The sequence below is a fragment of the Tursiops truncatus genome, chromosome 9 (assembly GCF_011762595.2).
Source record: "Tursiops truncatus isolate mTurTru1 chromosome 9, mTurTru1.mat.Y, whole genome shotgun sequence".
Lineage (NCBI taxonomy): Eukaryota > Metazoa > Chordata > Mammalia > Artiodactyla > Delphinidae > Tursiops > Tursiops truncatus.
The window spans coordinates 81,683,558-81,706,173 of NC_047042.1; the positions used below are offsets into that span (position 1 = coordinate 81,683,558).

At 48.2% G+C, this 22,616-nt stretch overlaps 1 protein-coding gene across 2 annotated transcripts in view; it reads left to right on the plus strand.

Annotated features, from left to right (window-relative positions):
• The window catches only part of SND1 (staphylococcal nuclease and tudor domain containing 1), a 417,911-nt gene that overhangs the window by 316,530 nt on the left and 78,765 nt on the right, over positions 1 to 22,616 (plus strand). For both annotated transcript variants that reach the window (XM_073809898.1, XM_033863201.2), the window contains exon 16: positions 5,473 to 5,582. In XM_073809898.1, coding sequence (XP_073665999.1) covers positions 5,473 to 5,582 — 110 coding nt within the window. The remainder of the gene's footprint in view (positions 1 to 5,472; positions 5,583 to 22,616) is intronic.

The window sequence follows — 22,616 nt, forward strand, 5'->3', positions numbered from 1 at the left end:
CCCAGTGCCTAGCCCAGAGTAGGCACTGATGCGTATTTGTGAAACGGGGGGAGGGAAGGTCTGCCGAGGGAACTCGCCAAGTATCTGAAGTAGGCAGAGGGCGAAGGTGAGGTCTGCGTGCGTCCTCTGCCCTTGCCTCCATAATGTCCGATGTAGTAACGAGCACACAGTGGACAAGCAATAATCACCCTCAACCTATCCTTCCAGTTGGTTACTGTTTCCACTAGAGTTCTGTTTCCTGCTGTGAATGCCTGGTCTCTTGTTTGCTGGACTAAGTGCCACTGGGAAGCTGTCCCTTCTAGCGGAGGCAGATTTGCCATACTTGCCATACTTCCCTTTCACTCCCAGTAAAAAAAAAAAAAAAAAGCCACCATGCTTTGAGCCCAGCTTGATTATCATAAAGCTCAGCATACAGTGTAAAATATTCAGAACGATGCACGACTCTCACATAGCCATCAATAGAATCTTATACAGCCATTATCGGATCATTAACAAGAATTTGTACTTCTCGTTCCACAGCTGACTGACCGAAGTGTTTGTGTTAATTGACCTAGTTAGTCAATGTCTCTAAATGTATAATTTCTTTTTAATAGAATGCTCTTATAGCCCAGCATTTTACATTTGAAAGGAGGCACCCTATACTCAGGGAGTCAAGCCTTGGATGGGAAATCTCAAAAGGGCATAACCCAGATTGTAGGATTTTCTGGCCAGGGGAGAATTTGGAGTTTCTTCATTTTACAGACAGAGACCTTGGGGCTTGGAGAGGTTTTATACTTTGTCAGTGGCAGAGTAGAAACCAGAAATGATGTGCTGATAGCTAGTGATGAATTTTCTCTTTCCAAACTGTACAAGATGAGGCAGATCCTCTTTCTGTTTTGTTTTTAAGTAGTCTTGGTCAGCCATCATATCCCAGAAAGCATAGAAAAGGTGTGAGGAATGATGGGTTTTTCCCTACAGGCAGGTCTGTCTGTCAGGCTTTAAAGAGGTCAGGGAGCCTCCGGAGCAGGGGCAGGTGTGTCTGGCCTACCTCTCCGGCATCTGCCCTTGGCGGAAGTCAGCTGCACCTGCCCCGGGGGGGGGGGGTCTCTCTCTCCATTCTGCCCCCCACCCCGACCCCATGGTAGGGAAGGAAATATTCAAGAATGTTGGGGAACTTTTTTTGTTTTTTAAACGAAATGTTTGTGGTATATGAATGGCTTGCCCGCGTCAGGGGTGAGCTTGGCGGTTGACCTGCACCTGTGGTGTTGGGAGCGTAGCAGACTCAATGTGCCCTCGCCAGGGCCTCATCGGGAAAGACAGCGGTTGGTGGTGACGTGCGTGATTCAGAACCGCGGGCTCTTCCTGGCCTGGCTGTGGAGGGCTCCTGGAACCCGGTGACACCTCGCTTCCTCCTCACCGTCTCGGGCGCTCACCTTTGCCACCGGTGAGCCTGCCCAGCTCTGCCTCTGCAGTTGCTTTCAGAGACCCCAGCTTTCTTTCCCGTGACGTGCTTTCTTTAACCTTTTCTAAGTCTGTTGTATTGGTAACAAAGCGGCACAGCCAGCCCAGCACTGCAGTGGCCTTTGAGTCAAGGTGCAGCGTGAACGGTGTTTCCTTACTGGCCAGGCTCTTGGAAAGGGAGGGCTCGGCGGGCCTCTTCTTGCTGATGGTGCGTGGCCTTCCCCTGCTTTCAGCAGCCGTGTCTGTCTTTCCAGCTTTATGATGTTACCTTGTTTGACTTGCTCCCTGTTAGTGGACAGCATATTTCTCGCCCTGTCCCTTGATCCCTTGGGACACAAAAGCCAAGTCCTGAAGCTGGTGAGTAAGCACTCGGTGTAGACTTTGACCTCTTCAGGAGGGCCGTCAGGGCCACCCGGCGTTCTGTCTTCACACCCCAGTCTTCTCCCGGCGTTCACCAAGCCGTGGGCCTTGCCCCACCAGAGGTCTTCAGTTAATTCAGTGTCATAACCGTATTTTTTTCATTAATGAAACAGAGAAGACAGCGTGTCACATGTAGTCACGATTGACCACTGCTCTGTGGAAACTTTGCTGTATATGTGTACATACCCATATTTAAGTGTGGGGTGGGGTCATAATCAACGTTAAAAGTTTGAAAAACGCTCGTCTACACAGTCCGTCTACAGAAATAGCTTGGCTCATAGGTTTCTAACACTCAGATATCCAATATTATAAAAACCCTTCCCCCTATCCTGGCCCCAGCTGCGAGCCCTGGTCTGCTAATAGATTCCATCTCACCCACACACTCCCTGTTTTGGGATCCCGTCTAGGGCCGGAACCTAGGGGTTCCCTGACCTCTGTGCTCCGGTCCTACAGTGCCTGCACCTCTGCTACGGTGATGACCCGGTACCGAGAGCCCTGCCGTTACATGTAAACCCCAGCTGTGTCTCCACTCACCTGCCCGACAAGAAATCGAGTCCCCGGGCCCTGCACTCCTACCTTGTCTAACACCCTCTGAGGACAGCAGTACTCAACTCCAAAACTGGGTTTTTGCTCAATAGCTTTAGCACCTGGCAGTCTAGGGTTCAGATTGGCCACTTAGTATCTTGGTGATTTGGGTCCTTACATCAGTTCATAGATAGTCAAGGATGCTCAGTAAATACTCATTTTTCCCGCTCTTTGTTCTCCTAGCACTTATACCTGGGTTTAGCTGGGTTTCACTGTTTGATACCTGCTCCCACTGGATCTATTTTTAAGATCCACCTCTCTCTATCCTAGTAAGTAGTGTCGACTAAGCCATCCCTGACCCTGAGCTGAGATGTGACATTGAGACAGGTTTTGACTGGGAAGGGGTTACTTCAGAGGAGACAGGTCCAAGAGAGGGAAGAGTCAGCCCAGCAGAAAGGGAAGTTAAACGATAAAAGCAGAGATGGTATTCTTGTTCTCAAGCAAATTTTCTGTTCGCTTTCCTTTCTCTTACCTACCTGCCTGACAGGAATTGATGTGCTTGGATGTGTTTACTTTTTCCACTTAAAGGGCAGGGGAACATCCTGGTTCAGCTTTCTCCTCTCGAAGAGCTGCAGCCCAGCTCCTGGCAAATAGAGGGACAGTGGAACGTAGGCCCTCCTTCGCCTCTGGGTCCACATGCAGCGGTTGGTGTTTGGTCACCACGGGCCCATGTGTTTCTCTCCAGGAACGTGATCTGAATCCATTTCAGCGTGACGTTTCAACTCCCTGGGCTCACGGGGCCATCTTGCTTCTCAGTTTAATCAGTTGGTGGTCTCCCAGGATTCAGAGAGGGCTGCTGGGGTCTCTTGCTCTCTTGAGACTTCCGAATACCAAGACAGCTACAGGAATAGAGTGGGGACATCTCCTCAGCTAGGGAGACTCTTTGGGTCCTTTAAGTGACACAGCAGTCCCACCAACAGCACCCCAGTTCTGCCCCATCCAAGAGTCAGACACAAACTGAACACTTGTTGTCGCGTTACTCTTGTTTCCTCAACAGTGCTTTACCTATGGTTATGTGACCAGAAGTTTCAGTAGAACTGTTTATTTTTCTTTCTGACAATTATAATTTTTGCTTAGTTCACAGATACAGAATGAAAAATGTTTTTGGCTATTACTGTTGTAAGAATCATGGCTGTCTTTCATTTTACTTGTTCCCCCATCTCTCCTTTCAAGGTTAATCTCAGGCTTTTTGGTTCTGTGAGTTTGTTGATGTCTTTTTCAAAAATCAGTTCCACTTCTCCCTCAGAGCCTGGCACTGAAGTGCCGGGAGAGAGTGAGGCGGCCCTGGTGCTCTTGCCCAGGTGACACTCGGGTAGGACTTTCACCATCCCCGTCTTCATGCGAGTGGGAGAGTGGTCCTGGCACCAGCTCCAGCTGCTCTCCTGCTGCAGTTTCTCTCCTTGTGCCGTGCTCCCCATCCAGTGTTCTGTTTGATGTCGTGTGTTCCTTTTTTGAGGCTTGGAGAGAAAGCTCTGTTCTTGAGCTTCTGAAAGACCAGGGTATAAACTATCACCTCTCCTCTGAGCTCCATGACCTTGAATCTGTGCTGTGGCCAGAAACATGAGCAGCCACCTGGCTTCATCCGTAAGGGATGTACCTTCTGTCCCGGCAGTGGTGGCCCCTCTTCTCCCAAAGGCTCCCAGCAGGTGTCTGCAGTAGCCTAGCTGCCCTGCTGCCGCGCCTCCCTGTGCCAAATCTTTTGTAACTTCACCTGAGGCTGTTTGTAAATAAGAGGTAACACCTTGCAGTCCTGCCTTATTGCCGGCAGTTACTTAGAGACACGAGCACTAAGTGCACATCCCTCCTCACCCACCCCCCCATATTTTGATTATTTTCTTTTCCTATGTCTCTAGCCTAGTTCAAGTTTTGGCTTTGTAAGTACAGCTGCAGTTTGAATATTTTGGAAATATTTATAAGTCTAATCCAGACATTAAAATGTGACATAGTTCATGGCCTCTCACAGGTGACCACTGTTGGTGATAAATATTTGCAAAATGAATGATTGAATCAAAGAGAAAGAAAAGGCAGTCTGCATTGGTTAGGAGCACCTATATTGTATAAAATACTGTCCTTGAATAGGTAGGAGTGTGAAGGGTAAGATTTTGTCCTCAGGAATCTTACAGTCTAGTTTGCAGATTGAAAGATGTGACTGAGATTCTGAGAGTGGGTAATTGTGTCAGTGATAATAATGGTAAAATAATAAGAGCTAAAATGTATTGAACCTTTCCGTATGTCGGGCATGGTACTAAATATTTTACCTAATAATCTCCCCTAGCTCACCCAACAGCTGTGTGAAGTAGGTTTTTTACAAATAGGACAACTGAGGCTTTGAAAGGGTTCAGTAGCTTGGCCCAGGTCACAGATCCTAATAGTTACGTAGGGTGTGAATCCAGGTGTGTCTGCCTCCAGACACCTGATACTTCATCAGGATTCTGTTTTTTCTGTCTCTCCTTCTGAATGAAATACTGATGGTACTGTTGTCCCAAGTATAGCCAGAGGACAGAGGGGGAAGCTTATTTGAAGAGGAAAATGACACCAAGTTAACACTTTTGCATTGGATGTGAAAGTCAGAGAGTAAAGAGAAAATGGCTGGAATGGCTGTCAGGAGGCAGAATGGCTGGGGATATCAGTGTAATTTAGGTGAGAGAGCCATTTATTTAAGTGATGGTCCAAGCAGTGAGACTGTAGGCCCGTAAGGAGTGAACAGTCCAAGATGAGGATTCATGCCACATGTTGGGGTATGTGTGTTTCCTGCATATCTTATTTAGAACTCCCCAGATGATCTTAGTAATTCCCAGATTCTGTGACTGGGATCCCCTCTTCGCTGTTACTGCTGTGATAATGTTAGTTTTTCCCACCTCCGGCGAACTAAACGCCTCCCCTTCTACCACTGCCTCTGCCCTACCTCATGTCATGGCATTCTGATCAAATGCCTGTCTTGTTACAAGGGTCAGGGGACCATCCTTGCTGGACACCAGGCCTAGTGGACCCCTTTTCATCACAAATTCTTCTTTTCTCCTGACACAGGCATCGAATGCCCCCGAGGAGCCCGAAACCTCCCAGGCTTGGTGCAGGAGGGAGAGCCGTTCAGTGAGGAAGCAACGCTTTTCACCAAGGAGCTGGTGCTGCAGCGAGAGGTAGGGCATCTTCCAGGGGCTGCTTGGATGAGGAGGGGGAGAAAGTGGGGCTCACTCGGTCTGATGGCAGAGATCAGTCTGTCCCTTTTTCCGGTGCTCGGCCTTCCCCGGCCATGATCCACTCTGTGTCTGCCCACGTCCCGTTCCTTGAGCCCTGCTTCACTGGCCAGTGGGCGTCCTGAGATGTGGGATGAACACCAGGCCGGCCCAGCCAGGATCCTAAGGCTGAGAGCTTACGGCCTTGCAGTCTCCTCCTTGGCGAATTAGCTGAGCTGCCTGCCTCCAGCTGGATCTAGAAGCTTGACTAACCCTGTCAGGGGCCAATTTTCTTTGAACGTTTATTTGTATCTTTGAGTAATTGTATTTTCTGTAGCGGGTTTTCTGACTTAATTTAATTGTATTTTTGTTTCTGCCTGTCGGGCTGGCTCTTGCAGGCAGGAGTTAGGCTGCTCAGCTGCCATGGTGCCCATCTACCTGCTAATTTTTATCAAGTCATAGTCAACAGATCCATCTGCTTTCCAGGAGTATGCCAGTCACTCATCCTGCTAGGTGGGCACAGAAAAGGAACAGTGGGGAGTGTGCTGGGCTCAGGCTTAGGATTTTAGGTCTGCCTTTTTCCTTTTTTTTTTTTTTTTAACAAACCCATAGGGTACCTCCTGCTTTCATGCAATATCATAATACACACAGTGAAAAAGATTATGGGGGTTCTAGAGGTTATCTTGCTCATGAGTCTTTGTAGGTTTTGGGGAGCAGATGTGTGGTCTTCTTTGGGTTGCCAAGTGATACAGATACCTGTTTATAAGCTTCCGCATCTCTCATTTTGATTTGAAACGCCAGTGAATATATTGGGGGGGAGTGCTTAATGCCCTTAATTGTCTCATCAGTCTCACATTCCGCTCTATTTTGTTTGTGGTCAGATGCATTTGTTTGTGAAGAAGCCATCCTTATGCATGCAAGGTGTCTTTCCCCTCCCCGCTATTTTGTGACTCCACAACATAGGTTGAATTGTTATCAGTTAAAGATAGCTTCCCACTAGAGAAGTATTTCAAGAATCCAAACACTCCTGTTGTCTGTCAGTAGCTGTTGAAAGTTTTTGACACTGCACAGGAATTAGGTCGAAGGAGCAGATATTTTAGAATTCCCCTCTGTAATATCCCCTTTGGATAATGCACTACAGAGCTGTTTCATGTTGGAATAAGCAGGTGAGTCCCTTTGTTGGTTGGTTGTGCTTCGGATGGGGGGAGGAAATCCCCTCACTGGGCTGCCTAGGACATTTGTTAGTAACATCCTCGTCACTTACTCTCTAAGTCACATTTCTGTTCGTTGCTCACCATAGTCCTCTTCCTGTTGTTTCCTGTCTCCTAAAGCTTCTTTCCCTTTCTTTTTCAACTCTTGTTTCTCCAGCCACTTTTCTTCCTGATCATGTTTCTGGCCCGCTGGTGATATCCAAAAGCACAAGGGGGTCAAAGAGAATACTGACCACTGAAAGGAGTGAGTGGCCCAAAACTCTTTTACTCTCTCATGGTTATTATGACCTTACCTTTGTCTGTGTATTTGCTGATATTTGATTGTTGAAAAAGATTAAAAGTTTTCCCCATTTTCGTTGGTGCCTCTGACACGTAAGTTTGCAGATCCTTAGTCTAATCCGCAGTTGGTATTGATCTTTCCTGTTTGTAATGTCCCGATCTTTCATAGCCATGGGTTGGGGCTTCTTGATCGAGAACCTTACTACATTTTCTTAGCTGCTTGTTTGATTACTTGGGCTGACTGTTTTGAAAGGTCTTTATCCAGAGGAAAGATGGGTATGGCCTAAAGAAAGGATAACTTGAGATTCTGACTAAAGGAACCAGTTACAGCCTACTCTCCTGGGCATTTTCCTTTATATAATATATGAAAACTCTTTTCTGAACAGTGTAGGAATGAAGAGAGGGTTTTATTTGTTATAGGTTTATTCACTTACTTCTACCTGTATAGTACCTTCATTTTTATTCCAGGGGTTGTCCTGGGGAGCGTTTCTCTTTGCCATCTTCCCCCCCCACCCCCCAAGGATCTAGAAAAGCCTGATGGATTGGTCCTCAGATGTAGAGGTCCTTCCCACCCTTAGGAGAAGGGCCGCGGGGTTTCCTGGATGGCTGAGCAGGGGTCCGCAGCCTCACACCGCACACGGCTCTCACCTTCAGGGCAGCCTCCACTCCAGGAACTCCTCTGCGGCCAAGCTGCTGTCCTGTTGGCCGAAGTTGAATGAGTTTTCTTACCTTGTGCCTGTTCCCTTGATAATCACATTTAGCTCAGGTAATCAGGTGTTGTGAAGATGTGATTGGCCTTGATCCTGCCCCACCCCTCCTTTAAATGCTTTTTTATTATCTTATTTTGGGGCCAGGATTTCTCTACCCCCTGCCTGCTTTTCCCAGTCACTGTAAATCTGCTCTCTCGTGTAGGAAAGGAGTTAGTAGCACATGGGTCTCATGATTTCACAGCACCTCCTGCGCCCCATGTGTGATCCCACAGAGATATGGCCATTAAGTTGGACTCCAGAACCCATAGACTGAATTGAGAAGGATGTGAAGTAGGGGAGAGACTGTGTAATGACCAGCGCCCCTAGGTCAGCCCCTGCCGGGGAGCAGACAGAAAGCTGGGGTGTGGGGTGCCTGGCCCGGAAAAGCGACTCCTTGTTTATGAGGTGGGTTGTCTTAGCTTTGGGCAGACAGAGCAGGAATTGCTGCCTGTCTGCTTCTCAGTTTGGGGTGGAGACAGACTTGTAGTCTTTCCATCCCATATCCTCATGTGGAGCCTGTACCATCAAACACGAGACTCCTCTCATTTCAGCTGGCCCCCATTATCTTGAGACCTGAGAGCCCTGCTTTCCTGAAATGTGTTTTTACGATGACACTAGTCAGGACGGAGCGCCTAACATTTCTGGCCATCACTCAGCTCATTTTCCTGAGTGTCTCCCCTGCCACCTTTCATCACCTTTCTTCTTTTTCTCCATTTTTCTCCATGGTCGTTCTCCTCAGCCATTGGTTCCTCTTGGCTTTTGTTCCTTTCCCTGAGTCGGGAGTCTGGGAGGACTGTTCCAGGTCAGTGGTCTGGGTGTTCCGGCGGTGCTGCCAGCTTCAGATCATGAACAGTAAGCTAGACACCATGTCATTACCTGATTCTCTTTGTGACCTTGAAGGCCAAAGCAGCCAAGAAACTCTGAAAGGCCTTCAACAGGCCTTCTCAGCCTCACTCATCTGGTGTATAGCAGGGATGGGCAGACCCGGCCCACTGCCAGTTTTGTAAATAAAGCTTTATTGAAACACAGCCACACTAACCTTTTTATGTACTGTCTATGGCTCCTTTCATGTTATAACAGCAGAGTTGAGCAGTTACAACAGGATATATGGTCTGCAATGGCTAAAAATATTTACTATCTTTTTATCAAAAATGTTTGCTGACCGTGCTGTACAGGTTTTGCCAAGTTGGGTTTAAATGGCTTGGTACGTCCCTGAAAATGAGTTTGTTCTCATGTCCCTGGCCTTTGAGGCCGGGCTACTTCTGGACCACACAACATGAGATCATTGTGTCCCATTGGACGGCATGTGCTTGGTGACACCCCCTTTGCCAGGCACCGCCCCCTCCCCCAATACAGCTGCCTCTTTCAGGCAATTCCCTGCCACACTGCCAAGGACAGGAAGATCTGGTGTAATTTCCCAGATGGGGAATTGTGCCCGTTGCTAGCGTCTTCCCAGAAGTAGTGGTGAGAGAGAGCATTAGATAACTGACTTAAAAGTGCAGACTCCGAGGTTTTCACACTCCAGTTATCATGTGGTCCTGGGTAAGTGATTCTTTTCTGTCTTGGCATTCCTATCTAAAACATTGATCCAGCAATCCCAAGCCATCCCCTTCCTTTTGAGGCCCTTCCTGTGAATAAAACAGTCATTTGGGATCTCTCCACACCTTCGTTTCGGAAGGCCACCTAGCCAGCCCTCGCTCATTGACCCGCTGCTGCCTCTGCAGCTCCGTCGGGAAAACCTGCGCTTTTAGAGAGGGAGGTGTAAAGTATTATTAAAGGAGATCAGCGCCGCAGTTGAACCCTCTTCACAGTTCCAGGCTGTAGGGGGTGCAGCTCCCGGGGAGGGGCTGGGGGCTCATTTCCAAGGCCTTTCTCCGTGACCCCTTTGTCCTGAGATCTCCGAAACTGCCCTTTGCTGCTGCCTGGAAAATGACGTCCTCGTGCTGGACAGTGAGCCGAAAGCTCTGGCTGCTGCCCTGACCTATTTCCCTTCTTCCTGCTGGCATCAAAAGGGAGGATGTCCCCCTGGGGAGCTCATTCTGCAGGCTGCAGTGGCCAGGGCTCAGTCCTGGATGCCCTCCCTCCCACTACCCGTGCTCTTTTAGAAACAAAAATGCATGAAAGCATTACAGGCAACTGTTGCCGTTTCAAGAGCAAGTATTTATGTTTCAGAGAAATATGGACTTAGCAGTGAATATTGGTATACATTTATGGAGGGGTTTGTGTGGGAAAGAATACTTAAATAAAAGGAAAGTGGTTCCTTCTCCTTTGTTTCAGCACCAAGTGTGCTGCATCTTGTCTGGAAAAGATAAACCGGTCTAAGCAGTTCACCACTGATGTAAATAGTGTTTTCCCCACACCCTGTCTTTGCCCAAAGCACTGTGGTATGTGCCCTCTCACCCTTCCTGCTCCTGTCTGTCTATGCGGGCCCCTTCCCTGTCCAGGAGACGCGTGGGAGGTGGAACAGTAGCCACATTACTTCTCCGGATCAAGGCGATGAGGATGGTTCCAGCCATGGGGAAATCCACCAGGGTGGAGGACACCCACTGCTCTCCGACTCTTGTCAGTGCCGTGCCCCTTGGTAGCCCTTGCTGAGCCGGGAATAATAATCTACTGGAAAAGCAAGCCAGCCGTCCAGCAATGTTGCACTTACTTGTACAAAGACACCCTATTCTAGATTATCTCTACCACTTCCCAGGAAAGAGGGAAGGCAGTAAGGCCAGCTTTCTAAACAGCTCTTTTATCCCAGGAGGCGTTAAAGGCTATTTGGGGGCTAAGGCTTTTCTCACCTCCCCGCACATTCTTGACAGTTCATCATCCACCAGGGGTCTTTCAGTCTGTTTTTTCAATGAATTTAAGACTATTTTCTTTGACGGGGGAAGGGGGGGGTTCAGGTAAAGACTCTCTGTCTTAATAGTGATCAATCCTGTATAGCGTTTTCTAGTGCCAAAGTTCTTTCGTATATAATATATTGTTTTAATCTCACAGCAAACTTATAAGAAAAATATTACCCCAAGATTTACAGTTCTGGAAACTAAGATGCAGAGTGAACTGCCTCTATTCACAGAGCTTATTGTAGGACAAATACTAAAACCCAAATGTCTGTATTCCTAATCGAGTGCTTTTTCTCCCCCAATCTTGCCAGTTTTGCTGTTAGAAGGTGGTCATTCTTTTTAGCCATACTGTGTATTTCTCAACCCTCAAATGTCTGGAACTAATAAATTAGTAAAGGATCTCCCTGGAGGTCCAGCACTGACTGAATGGTCAGTGCCACTGAGTCTGATTCTGGGGGCTCTCAAGACCGCAGAGGGATCTGAGGAATTTGCTGTGGCCCTGCCTCCCAAAATATCGACTCTCCTCTTGTCACAGTTCTTGTATCTTTTGACTGCCTGATTCCTGCTTCATCTGTTGCTTGGTGTTTGTGGGCCTTAATTTTTGTATGATTCCTCGCTAACCTGTCTTCTATCGGTTTCATCACGTGTATCCATATTTCTATTTCTAACCTTTCTTAAAAGAGAAATCTTGACTTAAGTGCATTGTTTATAAATACATAACTCCCCATTGCGTCTGGGATGAAGTTTAATCTCCTTAGTTTACATATATCCTTGATAACCTCTCAACTTCATGTATCACCACTACTCATTTCACAGTCTGCACCTCATCAGAACTGACTTTATTATACTCAAGATTCCCCATACATAACATTCCATTCCATTCCATCTCTGCCACCCCTTGAGCCGGCTTAAGCTCTCCACCCACTATACCAACCACCCCCCTTCTTTGCTCACTTATTCCCACCTGTCCTCCTCTCAGAAGCCCTCCCTGGATCTCTCAGGCCGGGTGAGATGGCCTTCTGTCAGTCCCCAAAGCTCCTTGTCTGTACAGACATCTGTCATGGACTGGCCAACGATGCTGAAGGGATCTGTCTGTATTGGTCTCCCCACTAGATTGGTAGCTCCTCAAGGTCAAGAAGCATGCTTTGGTCTTCGTTCTTCGTATCTGACCTCGTATGTAAGAGATACTCAATAAATGTTCATTAAATTGACTAATTGATTCCCTGTGACCTAATTCTGGAGATGGGGAAGAAGGCCTGTTCTTGTCTGTTACAGTTCTTCAGGAAAGCTCTCTAAGCTTAGCATTTGTGGGGCGGAGAGGGAGTCTCTGGAGTATAGAGGTTGGACACACAGCTGCTAATTTAGGAACTTCTCATTGAAAAATTCCATTACTCAGACCTGACTGTGTGCTTCCTATGGGACCCTGACCTCCCTGGGTCTCCTCATCTTAGAGATGGGGTAATGAGATAATAGTATTTGAATGTTTTGTTTTGTTTTTTTTAATTCCAGTGCTCACAAAGAAAGTGTTAGTGTCCCTTCCCCACTCTCCTAATATAGGCTACTTGTCTCTTTCCCTCCCTGGTTGTTTTCCATCCTCTGCTTTTGTTGATCTAACTATTAAATGAGGTGAAGTGTTCATTGTGAAGTTCAAATTCCTGTTCACTGATAGGTTGTAAGCACCACATGAATACCAGGCTGTTATCTGCTCACTTACAGCCCCTTCATTTCTGGGCTCCTGGCCCTTGCCAGGTATCTCTAAAAGCTCTAGAAGGAGGGCCTTCAATTCCCATTCTAGTCCCATTCAGCAAAAGTGGCATCAGAGTGAGAATAGGTGAGGCTAAAATGAAGACTGTCACATCGTCCTTTCTTCCCCCTTCCCCTGGCTGCTGGTCTCCCTTATCGGCTTTTAAACTCCTTGGGAGCCGTCACCGGTCTCTTCCCAAGCAAGCTCAGCGGCGCACGCTGATGGGTGCCAGCAGTGTGCCGGCTCCAGTGGGATTCCTCTCTGCAAAGCTGCTGGCTCAGCTGGCTGTCGTCTGTTCCCTATTCTTCAGCTTGGAACTTTCATAGCTAGTCAAGCATAGAATTGCATCCATTCTTCTGAAATAGCTGCTGGGCCTAATCCTTCATTGGCTTGGCCAAGATCCTATTACCTGTAATTATGTCATGCAGCCTGACTGTATAGGTTTGATAGGCCTCACTGCCCTCCAGAGGCTAGAGTTCGCATCCCGGGCTGGCTGTTGGGATTGTGGGCAGAATAAGGTTCAGGCCCACAAGAGATTTAGCCTGCTTAGGATATATAGGAAGGTCTCAAGAAAGTAATTCTGTCTCAGGGAAGAAAATCCTTTTCAGCAGAGGGATTCTTCCTTTCCCTGGACAATGGGTCCCTACTATTGTATGTAAACTCTTCCTTGACAGACTTCTGTATTTTTTCTTCCAGTTCAGTTTGGTTTTTCTTAATATTCCTTCCAGCACAAGGAAATCAGAGGTATAGTCTTTAGACCTGCCGCATTCTGTTTCCTCCACAAGTAGAAGCCTTGGCAATGCTAAGGCAGTCCCTGACGCTGGTTTTTCCTTTCCATCTTTAGTTCTAACCCACATCAGTCCCAGAGTAAAGCTGTAAAAGGCTCAAACATGACTTCCCCTTGCATCTTTCTGCTATAATAGTCCATAGTACTTACTTTGAACTTCATCTAAATTGAGGCCTAGAAGCGAGTATAGTGGGCAGTGATTGCCGCTGGAGAATGCATTTACTGGTTTGCTAACAGATTATCACTACAAACGTAAGGTCGTAAAAATCCTTCAAACAGAGCCTTGCTAAGCAGAACCCCTGCCACCTATGGTATTCGATACTATCTGCCTGTCTGACATAAAACGACGTTCTTTATGAGTCATCCCTGTGGAAGACGGCTATTGCCAGGCACATTCAGCAGACCTCCTGGTCTACCTTCTGTAGAACTATGGAGAGCCTCTGACCCAGAACAAATGGAGAATTGCCGTCAGGAGGTAAGACACTGGTGGACTCCTCAGAGGTAAAGGTGCCTGCCGGGTGAGCTGGGTACCATTTATTTTAATTTAGATATCTCTTACCTCTTCAGTCACCCTGGATGCTCACTGCTTCTTAAGCTTTGGTTAGGGTTCTCTTTTTAAAAAAAAAAAGGCGGGGGGAGCTAACATTCTTAATATAATGACAGAGGGCTGAAGAAAAGGGACTCAGAATTTGTGTTTTTCAGATGAAATCCCTTATTAAGTCTGTCCACTTCTTTCTGGAAGCCTAATCTGGAAATTAGTTCTGTTTCATTAATACCTTCTGACTAGCAGATCATATTTACTTTTCACACGCAAGACGGCCTCATATAGACTGCCCACTCTGTTTCCAGAAGAGCTTCACCTCAGACCCCAACACATTGGCCCACGCCCACGTAGACTTGAGTGTGAGCTTTCATGCTGGCACGTTCAGGGGTCTTCAGGCCCCATGCCTCCCTGTTCTGTTTGTCCTAACTATTCCCAGACACGCCCACTGCCTGAACGTTAATGATTTCCCCTTGGAATTACATAATTCAACTGATATCATTTTAGAACACGGCTCTTAATAAACAATAGCAGGGCTGCCTGAGCTGCCCGCAAAGAAAAGCGGACTGTAGATTGCATTTGCTCTCCAGGTAATACTAACATTCTGGTTTTTCACGTGTGACTCCCCCAGGGACACAAGCCTGACTGCTCTGGTGGATGAGCCAACCTTAACCCTGCCCTCTTCTTGCCATTAGCATGCCCACTGCCTGTGTCTGTTGCCGGACTGGACGAGATCCTCTGGGTTCCAAACCTGGCTTTATAGATGAACTTCCCACTTGCCGCTCTACCCATGACAGTTTCTGGTCAGCTGAACTTAAATGGATTTTGAAAATGAAAGTGACCAGTGGTCTGTTATGAAAAGCAGTGGTGTATGAAATAAGATTATGAGCAAGCTTGAGAATTAACAGCAGAGATCCCCTAACCTGGTCTGAACAGCATGTCTGCCCATTTAAGGACATCTTTCCCTTCCTGGCCACTTAATAAAGACTCTGTTAGTAATGTGTGCACAGTCAGACCTGGGTTCTCATTCCAGGTTCACCGTGTACTGTGTGACGTTGGACATGATCCTTACCCTCTCTAAAACCAGGGCAATCTCAGTGTGTAATAGAATTCAGTATGAATGGTGCCCCTGGGGTTATGCGCTGCAGCCGACCTGCTAAACCTAAGTGCCTCACTGATAATGAGGGCTCTTGCTCTGTAGGGTTACTTTGGAAATAATGTATATATGTAATGTGCCCAGCACTGGTGCCCCCATAGGTAGTAAACACTCAGTGAGCAACAGCTCACAGCATCATTTTTATTATGAATGAAAATTCTCTTGGAGGTTAGCTAAAATCTAGGATTGGAACTTCCCCGAGGATAAACCTCCACAGCCAGAGCAGGCAGGGTGGGCTGGGCACAGGCCTGTGTGTTGGGAGCATTTAAGTAGAATCAGGGGTCAGCCAGTCTCTTTCCTACAAAGAAGATAAAAGTCAGGGTCTCTTTGCCGCTGCTTCTGCATCTTCCTGCACATTAGAACAGCTTCTTTCTAGGCAGGGTCACATTCAGTGGAAACACTAATGCTGAGAAGTCCTGAACCTACACACACAGCCTCTTCTAGACTTGACTTGGACCATAGATAAGCCACCCGTCACCAAAGAGGGGGAAGCCAGGACTCCATACATACCACGTGGACATCTAAGAAGGAGTGGCTTGAGTATCTGTGCCATGCACTCCGACTGCCATGGGGTATTTGGAGGATGACCTGCCAACACCAAGGGCTCTCCCATGCTTTCTCTGTACTGGACTCTGACCTTACTCATTTCCCAGTGTCACTGGGACTTGAAAATGGGGGATACAGGGATGACTTATTTAGAGCCTGGCTGGTCCACTCTTCCTTATCCTCTGATGGTGCAGTGGTGGTCTTTTTTGTCTCCATACCACCTTACCGTGACCACAGCAGTCTGATTGCCATTGAGTTTATCTTTGATCTGTGTTCAGTTGGAGGGCTGGAGGAGAGTGGAGTGCCAGGCAGGAGCTCTAAAGGAAGATCTAGATATTAGCCAGGATTAAAATGGCTAAGAAAAGGACCCACGACAAACCCTTTGGGACACTCATTGCAGCAAGAACAAAAGCTATCCACTGAACCAGGAATGAAAGGTCGAATGGGAAGCTGCTTCACTGTGCCATTTTTCTTTCCAGGTTAGCATAATGCCTTCCTCTTCTCCCTTTCCCTTCTCTTGGTTCACTGGAATTCTGTGTAATGGTCACCAGAAAAGGATCTTGGCATTGACTGTATATTCCCAGAGATGGAAGGTCATGCAAAGAAAACCAACAGTTCCGTCCTTCCCCAACCAGAGCCCTGCATATGCCACTGCACTTCAGAAGTCTCTCCAGTGCTTGCAGTGCTGGGATGCCGTTACCTCTCCAGTTAAATAAATCTAAAACTACTGACCCAGGATTTTTATAGCAACACTGCAACCTTATATGAGGAGATGCAACAAATAGTCCATTACCACTGATTGGACATGGATTTTTGGCCTGGCCACTTGCCACTTGGTGATTTTAGAATAGGGTCACTTTCGGAACTGGAAGATTCCTTGTAGGAGGGCACTGCTGTTTGCTAAATAGTTGTTGCTTATCTTCATGCCCTCTTATAGCTGCACTCCGGCTCCTGAGCGTGGGGCCGGTCTCTCTGTTTGCCTGGCAGAGACGGCCAGAGCTCATCCTTCATCGGTTTACAGGGCTGCAGACGTGGCCATTTCCAAACGCCCAGGGTGCACTTAACCACTTCCTCCTTCTAATCTCAGCACTTCCACTCTAAACACATCAGCAGCTTTATAACTTGCATTTTATTTTGCTCTGTGTTTTGGCCCTTCAGGTATTTGTGGGAGGAAGGTGGGGAGACTGGCGAACTGTGTTGTCATTGATTTCAGAATTACACCATCACACCCTGAGTCACTGTCCCTGGAGAATCATGCCAGGGCTCTCACTGCTTTCACACATGGCTTTTTATGGTTGGGTTCTGTTTTATATTTGACATGTGACTCCTACCTTGGTTTCACCATCTGCAAAATGGGAGCACTCAGCCCTGTTCCACCTGGAGAATGCTGAAAGGCATGGTGGCGAGACCCCTGAGGAGCCCCTCGTCATTCCCACGTATGCAGTAAAGGGTTGCCAGGCCCTAGATGACAGATAACCACCCACAGGCTGAGGGCACTATGTGACCTGGAGAGGAAGCTCCGGTGAGACAGTTTTTTTCCTCATCTGCATCTGAATAGTTAGACCCAGTTGATGAAACAAGAGAAGTGTCCTTCCTGGACCCTGAGATCGCACCATTCTTTACCTCGTCGAGCTAACCTTGGGTCATATTTCCCCTTTCCCTCTGCCATGCCATCTGTCTGTTACATTGCCTCTCACTTGACATGACTTTGGTTCTAATAAGCAGTACTTCGTAAACGGTAGCTGTCCCCAAGCACTGAAGAATTCTCTCGGTCTTCCTTAAAGCCAACTGCTTGGGCCAGGTCCTGAGAATCAGACACTACACGTATGTCTTTCTGTTATGGGTTGATATGCCCGTCTGTGGTAATAGTGTGCCCTGTTTCCTGCTTCGCTGGGGAACACTGTATTTACATATTACATCATCAAGCCTGTCTGCACATGATCCCAGGATTCAGATCCAACCTCTCACCTTTTGATCTTTTTGACATGTCTTTCAGCCCGGAGTGTTTCAAGGGTCAGGCTTGAACCCCGGAAGCCATTGTCTTTGTCAGTAGCAAGTATGATGCAAGATAGTTTCACCTTTATCTGCTGCCTATCTAGTTTTTGGGGGGGGTTTTGCCAGTTGACCCAGGGGGTGGGGTGAGTACAGCGAAGCTAGAGATTACTCTCGAAGCATTTGGTTCTTGCTTCCCCATACGGAATTTTAGTCAGTTGTCGAGATAACCTAGCCAAACACCACTGAAGAATGGCAAAGTCAGAAATTCATGAGGCCTTGGGACCAGCAGCGCCTCTCAGTGTACAGGAGGAGAAGCCACGTGGCTTCTATGGAGCACAGGAGGTGCGGAGGGAGCCCCGAGGCTGCTCTCCATGGCAGCCCTGCCCGGGGTGAGGAAGGGCTCTAGTTGGCACGTTCCCACGTCCCCCGAGCATCCTTAACACCCCGTGACAGGGAGACCACCTCCAGGGAGGCCCCGTGTTCTCCCACTGCCAAGAATTCTTCTATCTGCCCTTCCTCTCTCACTTCTTCACCCTCCCTCTTCTGTTTCCGTCATTTGTACAGTATCATTGAGAGGTGTTGAAGAGATCAATAGCAGTTCACCTTTTCCCTTATTGATTAAAGCGGCGGCAAGGACAAATGGCAGGCAGTCCCCATTCATTGATCATGAGCGATCCATTTCCTACCAAGCCGTCAGTGACCTCTCCCTCTGCCTGTTACTTTGCTGGTCTGCAACTTGGGCTACTCTTGTTGCTGGGCTGCTATAACAGGAATGAGAGAACCACTGGGTTTGGCTTGTATAACCAAAGCTGGGTGGGGAAGGAGACTGTGGGCAGTGAGCGGGAAAAGCCTGGGGAGCCTGTTCTTTGACTTGTGGCTTTATTTGAGGGGCTGGCCACGTGGGCTGTACTCTCAGGTAGAGGCGGCGTGGCGTGGCTGCCTCCCCCAACACTTTCCTCCCCCTGTTCTCCTAAAGTGCACAGCCTGCCTTTATTACACACTTTTCTACAGAATGTAAATTGAGTATGCCGAGTGACAAGCCCATGACCCCTGTGAAGCGGCTGCTTTTGAAAGCTGTCCATGAGCCTTAACTCTGGCTCAGCCCGAGGGAACTAGTGGGGTGGGGAGTGGGGGAGGAAGGGTTCTTATGTTAGGAGGACTCTGTTTCCACCAGGGGTGAAGAATGGAGACAGTGCTTATCAGCTGCTTTCTTTCTCAGCTTTAGAAACAAGCCCCAGAAGGGTGGGTGCCTGTGTGCGTGTGCTGTGCGTGTGTGTTGTTCTGTTCTCCCTCAGTGGAAACACCCTCTGGCTCTCACTTGGGGAAGGTGATGGAGACACCCTCCCCAGGCCCAGCCCCTTCATGACATTTCAGGCACTGAGCACTAAAGAGTTGGTTTTTAAAACCTGCGTCTCGAATGGCAAATATTATAACGTCACTCACCTGGTGTGACGCCAAGGCTCTTTGAATCCCAGGGCACTTAAGAGGGAGGTTGGCCCTGACTGCAGAGGCAGCCCTCGCCTCACCCAGCCTCTTTTCCCCTTGTGTGTGGTGGTCTGAATTTTGTTGGTTCTCTAACACGTACCTTTACACAGAAGCACCTGTTGTCCACCATGCCCCGCAGGGTCGTTAAGCCCTCTCAGTCCCTTCACAGCATGAGCCAGTTCCAGAAACTGCAGTCAGTAGAGTTTTGACTGCGGAGCAGCAAATGTTTGGAGGGCCGCCCAGAAGCTGCCGCTGCTCCGTAACCTGCGCCACCCGGCAGAGGGAGCCACTTACCTGAGCAGGCACTTCATGGGAGTCGCGGTTCCCAGAGCTGTGGTTGCCGTCAGGCAGCTTGCAGTCTTTCGTGTCAGCCCGAGCACAGGGCCCGGCTTCTGCAGAGGAGTACTGCCATTGCAGTCACGTATCCTGAGTGAGTGCCCAGTGGGTCAAGGTCACTATTTTGGATGCCCCTCTCCCAGTAGGGAGATTTCACTAGAAACCCAGTGCCACTATGTCAGGTAGCTCTGCGGTCTGCAGGTGCCAGGCCCGGAGAAGGCAGCCAGCGCTCCGTGAAGCTGGTTAATTACATGTGAGCTGCCAGCAGGATGACTGTTCCTTTCCTATGGATCATTAGGAAACCATCCCGGCCGGCATAGATGGGGCGAGGGAAGTCTGATAATTCCATCACCTCCCTCGGCTTCATCAGACAGGTCTTCCTTTCCTCCCTTTCAGTCTAAAGCTTTCAAAATGGCTGGGGAGGAGGAGAGGAGGGAAAAGAAGTTTCCACTTAATGCACGTGTTTTTCTCCTAAGCTGGAAAGTGGCCCCCTGCTTTCAGATCGTCTTGGCAGCCAGAGTACGGAGGGTTCGAGGCTTGCCATGGGTGGGAAGTGCTAGTGGCTCAGCTCCTAATACATTTGCAGCAAACTACAGAACGGGCCCTGTTTGGAGACGAGGCAACGAGTGCAGCAGGTGGCAAATAGTCCGGCTCCACTAGGGCCCTGGATGGGCACCATCTTCTTCCTTCAGCCAAGGCAGCCTCAGTTCCTGCTATGCCTGAGTACAGAAAGCACTTCTGGTTTTTTAGAAGCTTTTAGGCAAAGATGGGAGAAGGCAAAGCAAAGAAAATATGGGAAACTCAGTCTAGTTAAAAACACTGCCCCGTCAAACAACCTAAAATAGAGCTTTTCCTTTGTCAGAAGAATTTAGAATAGAAATCTGCATTTCTCCATAGAGCATTGAGTGCAAAAATAAAAAAGGGATTATAAATAGAAATAAGCATGACCCATTCAGCTTCCAAGGACTTGAGCATACAGCCTTCTGAATACTGCCTTAGAGCATTTTATAGCTATGAGGCCTCTAGGCGTTATACTGTCCAATCCAAACGGTTCACAGTGGTTGAGAGCCGAGGCCGGAGGAAGGTAATCACTAGGGCACGTTCACACGGTAATTCATAGACCTGCTGTCTCCATGCTCCCATTGTATTGCTCCCCTCGGCACCTCCCAGGCAAAAGCCACTGCCACCTGTCCATCCACTCGCAGTACAGGTGGCAATAACTGGAGAGTGTGACATCGGTGGCGTGTAAAAGGGAGTCAGGTGAATGTGACAGGTGGACAGAAGTGGTAAGCAACGTGTGTTCTCTACGCTCCATTGTGAGAAAAGAACAAGAAGCTAAGACAGGAGGAAGTCCTCTGGGGCCTCTGCGTTCTGTAAGGGAGACTCGCTAGACAAGGGTGCCGCGAGAACGGCAAACAGGACGGGAAGGCCTGCCAGAGCGGGAGGAGGACAGGTGTCTGACCCACCTGGAATCGTCCACTGCTTTTCCTGACATGTGAATCGTAGAAAAGCTGTCTTTCTTGCCAAAAACTAAGCTTCACGAGAGCCCAGAAGAAGCAACCACGGAGTGCCAAGTCGAGGGTTTTTTCCTTTTCCTCTGTGTGCGTGTGTTGGGGATGAGGAGGGCGGTTTACAGAATTGCTTTGCTTCGCTTTTCTCACTGAGAGAGGGGCGTAGGGGTCAGATTTCCTGTCTGGATTGCCCTTGAGCTCCTTGGGGAGCTGGGATTGCCCCCCAGGCTTGAGCTCTGTGTTCTGGTCACGTTCAGCCCAGGCACAGGATAGCCCCCCAGCCGCCCTCCCAGCATCCCGTGCTCTTAGACCTGCTCCCTCTACTGTCACAGGAGGCTGATCCGAAAGCCGTGCTGTGGTATCAGGGTCTGGGCTTCACCTCCACCCTATAGCTGAGGCAGGTTACCCATCTTGTTAGCGGTGGTGTCTGCCTGTCTTTCTTGGGATTGTCAAGTGGGGGAGGAACAGATTACATTTTCCAGCAATTTAACTTTATTAACTCTGACTTTTTCCCCCTTTTTCCAAAGCACAACTGAATGGAGCTAAACACACACACAAGGGCTATATTTGGTCCTGATGGTGCTGTAGAGTAGGGAAGGCACAAACAGAGAGGATTGTCTGCTAGGACCTAGTAAACACAGGGAGGTGTCAGGGCTGGAGAATTCAATAGTAATAATAAGCATTTATACGGTGCAATGACAACTTTGATACAGGGTATAATCTTCTGGGGATTGCTATTAATTGTGCTTCTGCCTGTGAATGGCCCCCTGGTGAGGGGCTGTGAACACCACACAGAGTTAAGCTATATTAAACATCAATTAAAACAGCATAAAATAGAAATGGAATAAAATATGCAAAGGTCAGAGTGGCTGTGAACATGCAGACGAGAGAGGGGAGAGAGGGGTTAGGGCCTGGTGAGCCTAGTACACTGGTGGATTCATGCTCCTAGTTGCTCTAAGCTTTTGAGTTTTCAGGTTTAGAAGGGTTGCCAGAGAGTGAATAATGGTACCCTCCAGCTTCCCTCAGTTCAGTTCTTCCCCAAAAGGGTTTCAGAAACTACTCATTGCGGCCAGTAAGAAATGAGCAGACACAACCAGGCAATCTACCAGCACTGTCCAATAGAACTTTCTGTGAGGACGGAAGTGTTCTTTACGTGTGCTGTCCAGTATTGTAGCATCTAGCCACTTCTGAGTACTGTGTACTTGAAATGTGGTTAGTGCAACCGAGGCACAGAATCTTTAATGAAATTTAAATAGCAACGTGTGGCTACTGGCTGCCATACTGGACAACGCCAGACATTTGCCCACACTGAGCACTCAGGAGATGTCCGATTGGCACTCTCCTTCCTGAACCAATTTGTGCCTTCTCCCACACCTCACACTGTTTTCTTCAATACTTTTTTTTTTTTGACCCAGTCTTCTCATGCTTTTGACTTAAGCTTCCAAATTCTTTCATAAGGGTCACACGCAAGGCCAAGAGATGAGAAAGGAAAACAGGCCGTGGCTTTGTCCTTGCCCCCTTTTCTTCTGACAGCCCAGAGTCAAGCTAATACCAGATGTTCCCCACTCTCCCAGGCAGAAAAGAAGTGAATGGCTTTGGATCTCTGGCTGAAGATCAGATCTACGGCGCTGTCACTGTCCCCACTGAACATCTGATTCAGTTGCTGAATCTGACCCTTGAGTTCCCCAGGACCTGCAGGGATTTCAAATTCCCAGGTCATCCAGGGAACACTCACCTGAGGTCCCTGTGGCACCTGAACTGTGAAAATACCTTTTCCCATAGCTCTTTCAATACCTGTTGAGTCCACTTATTGCAATGCCATAG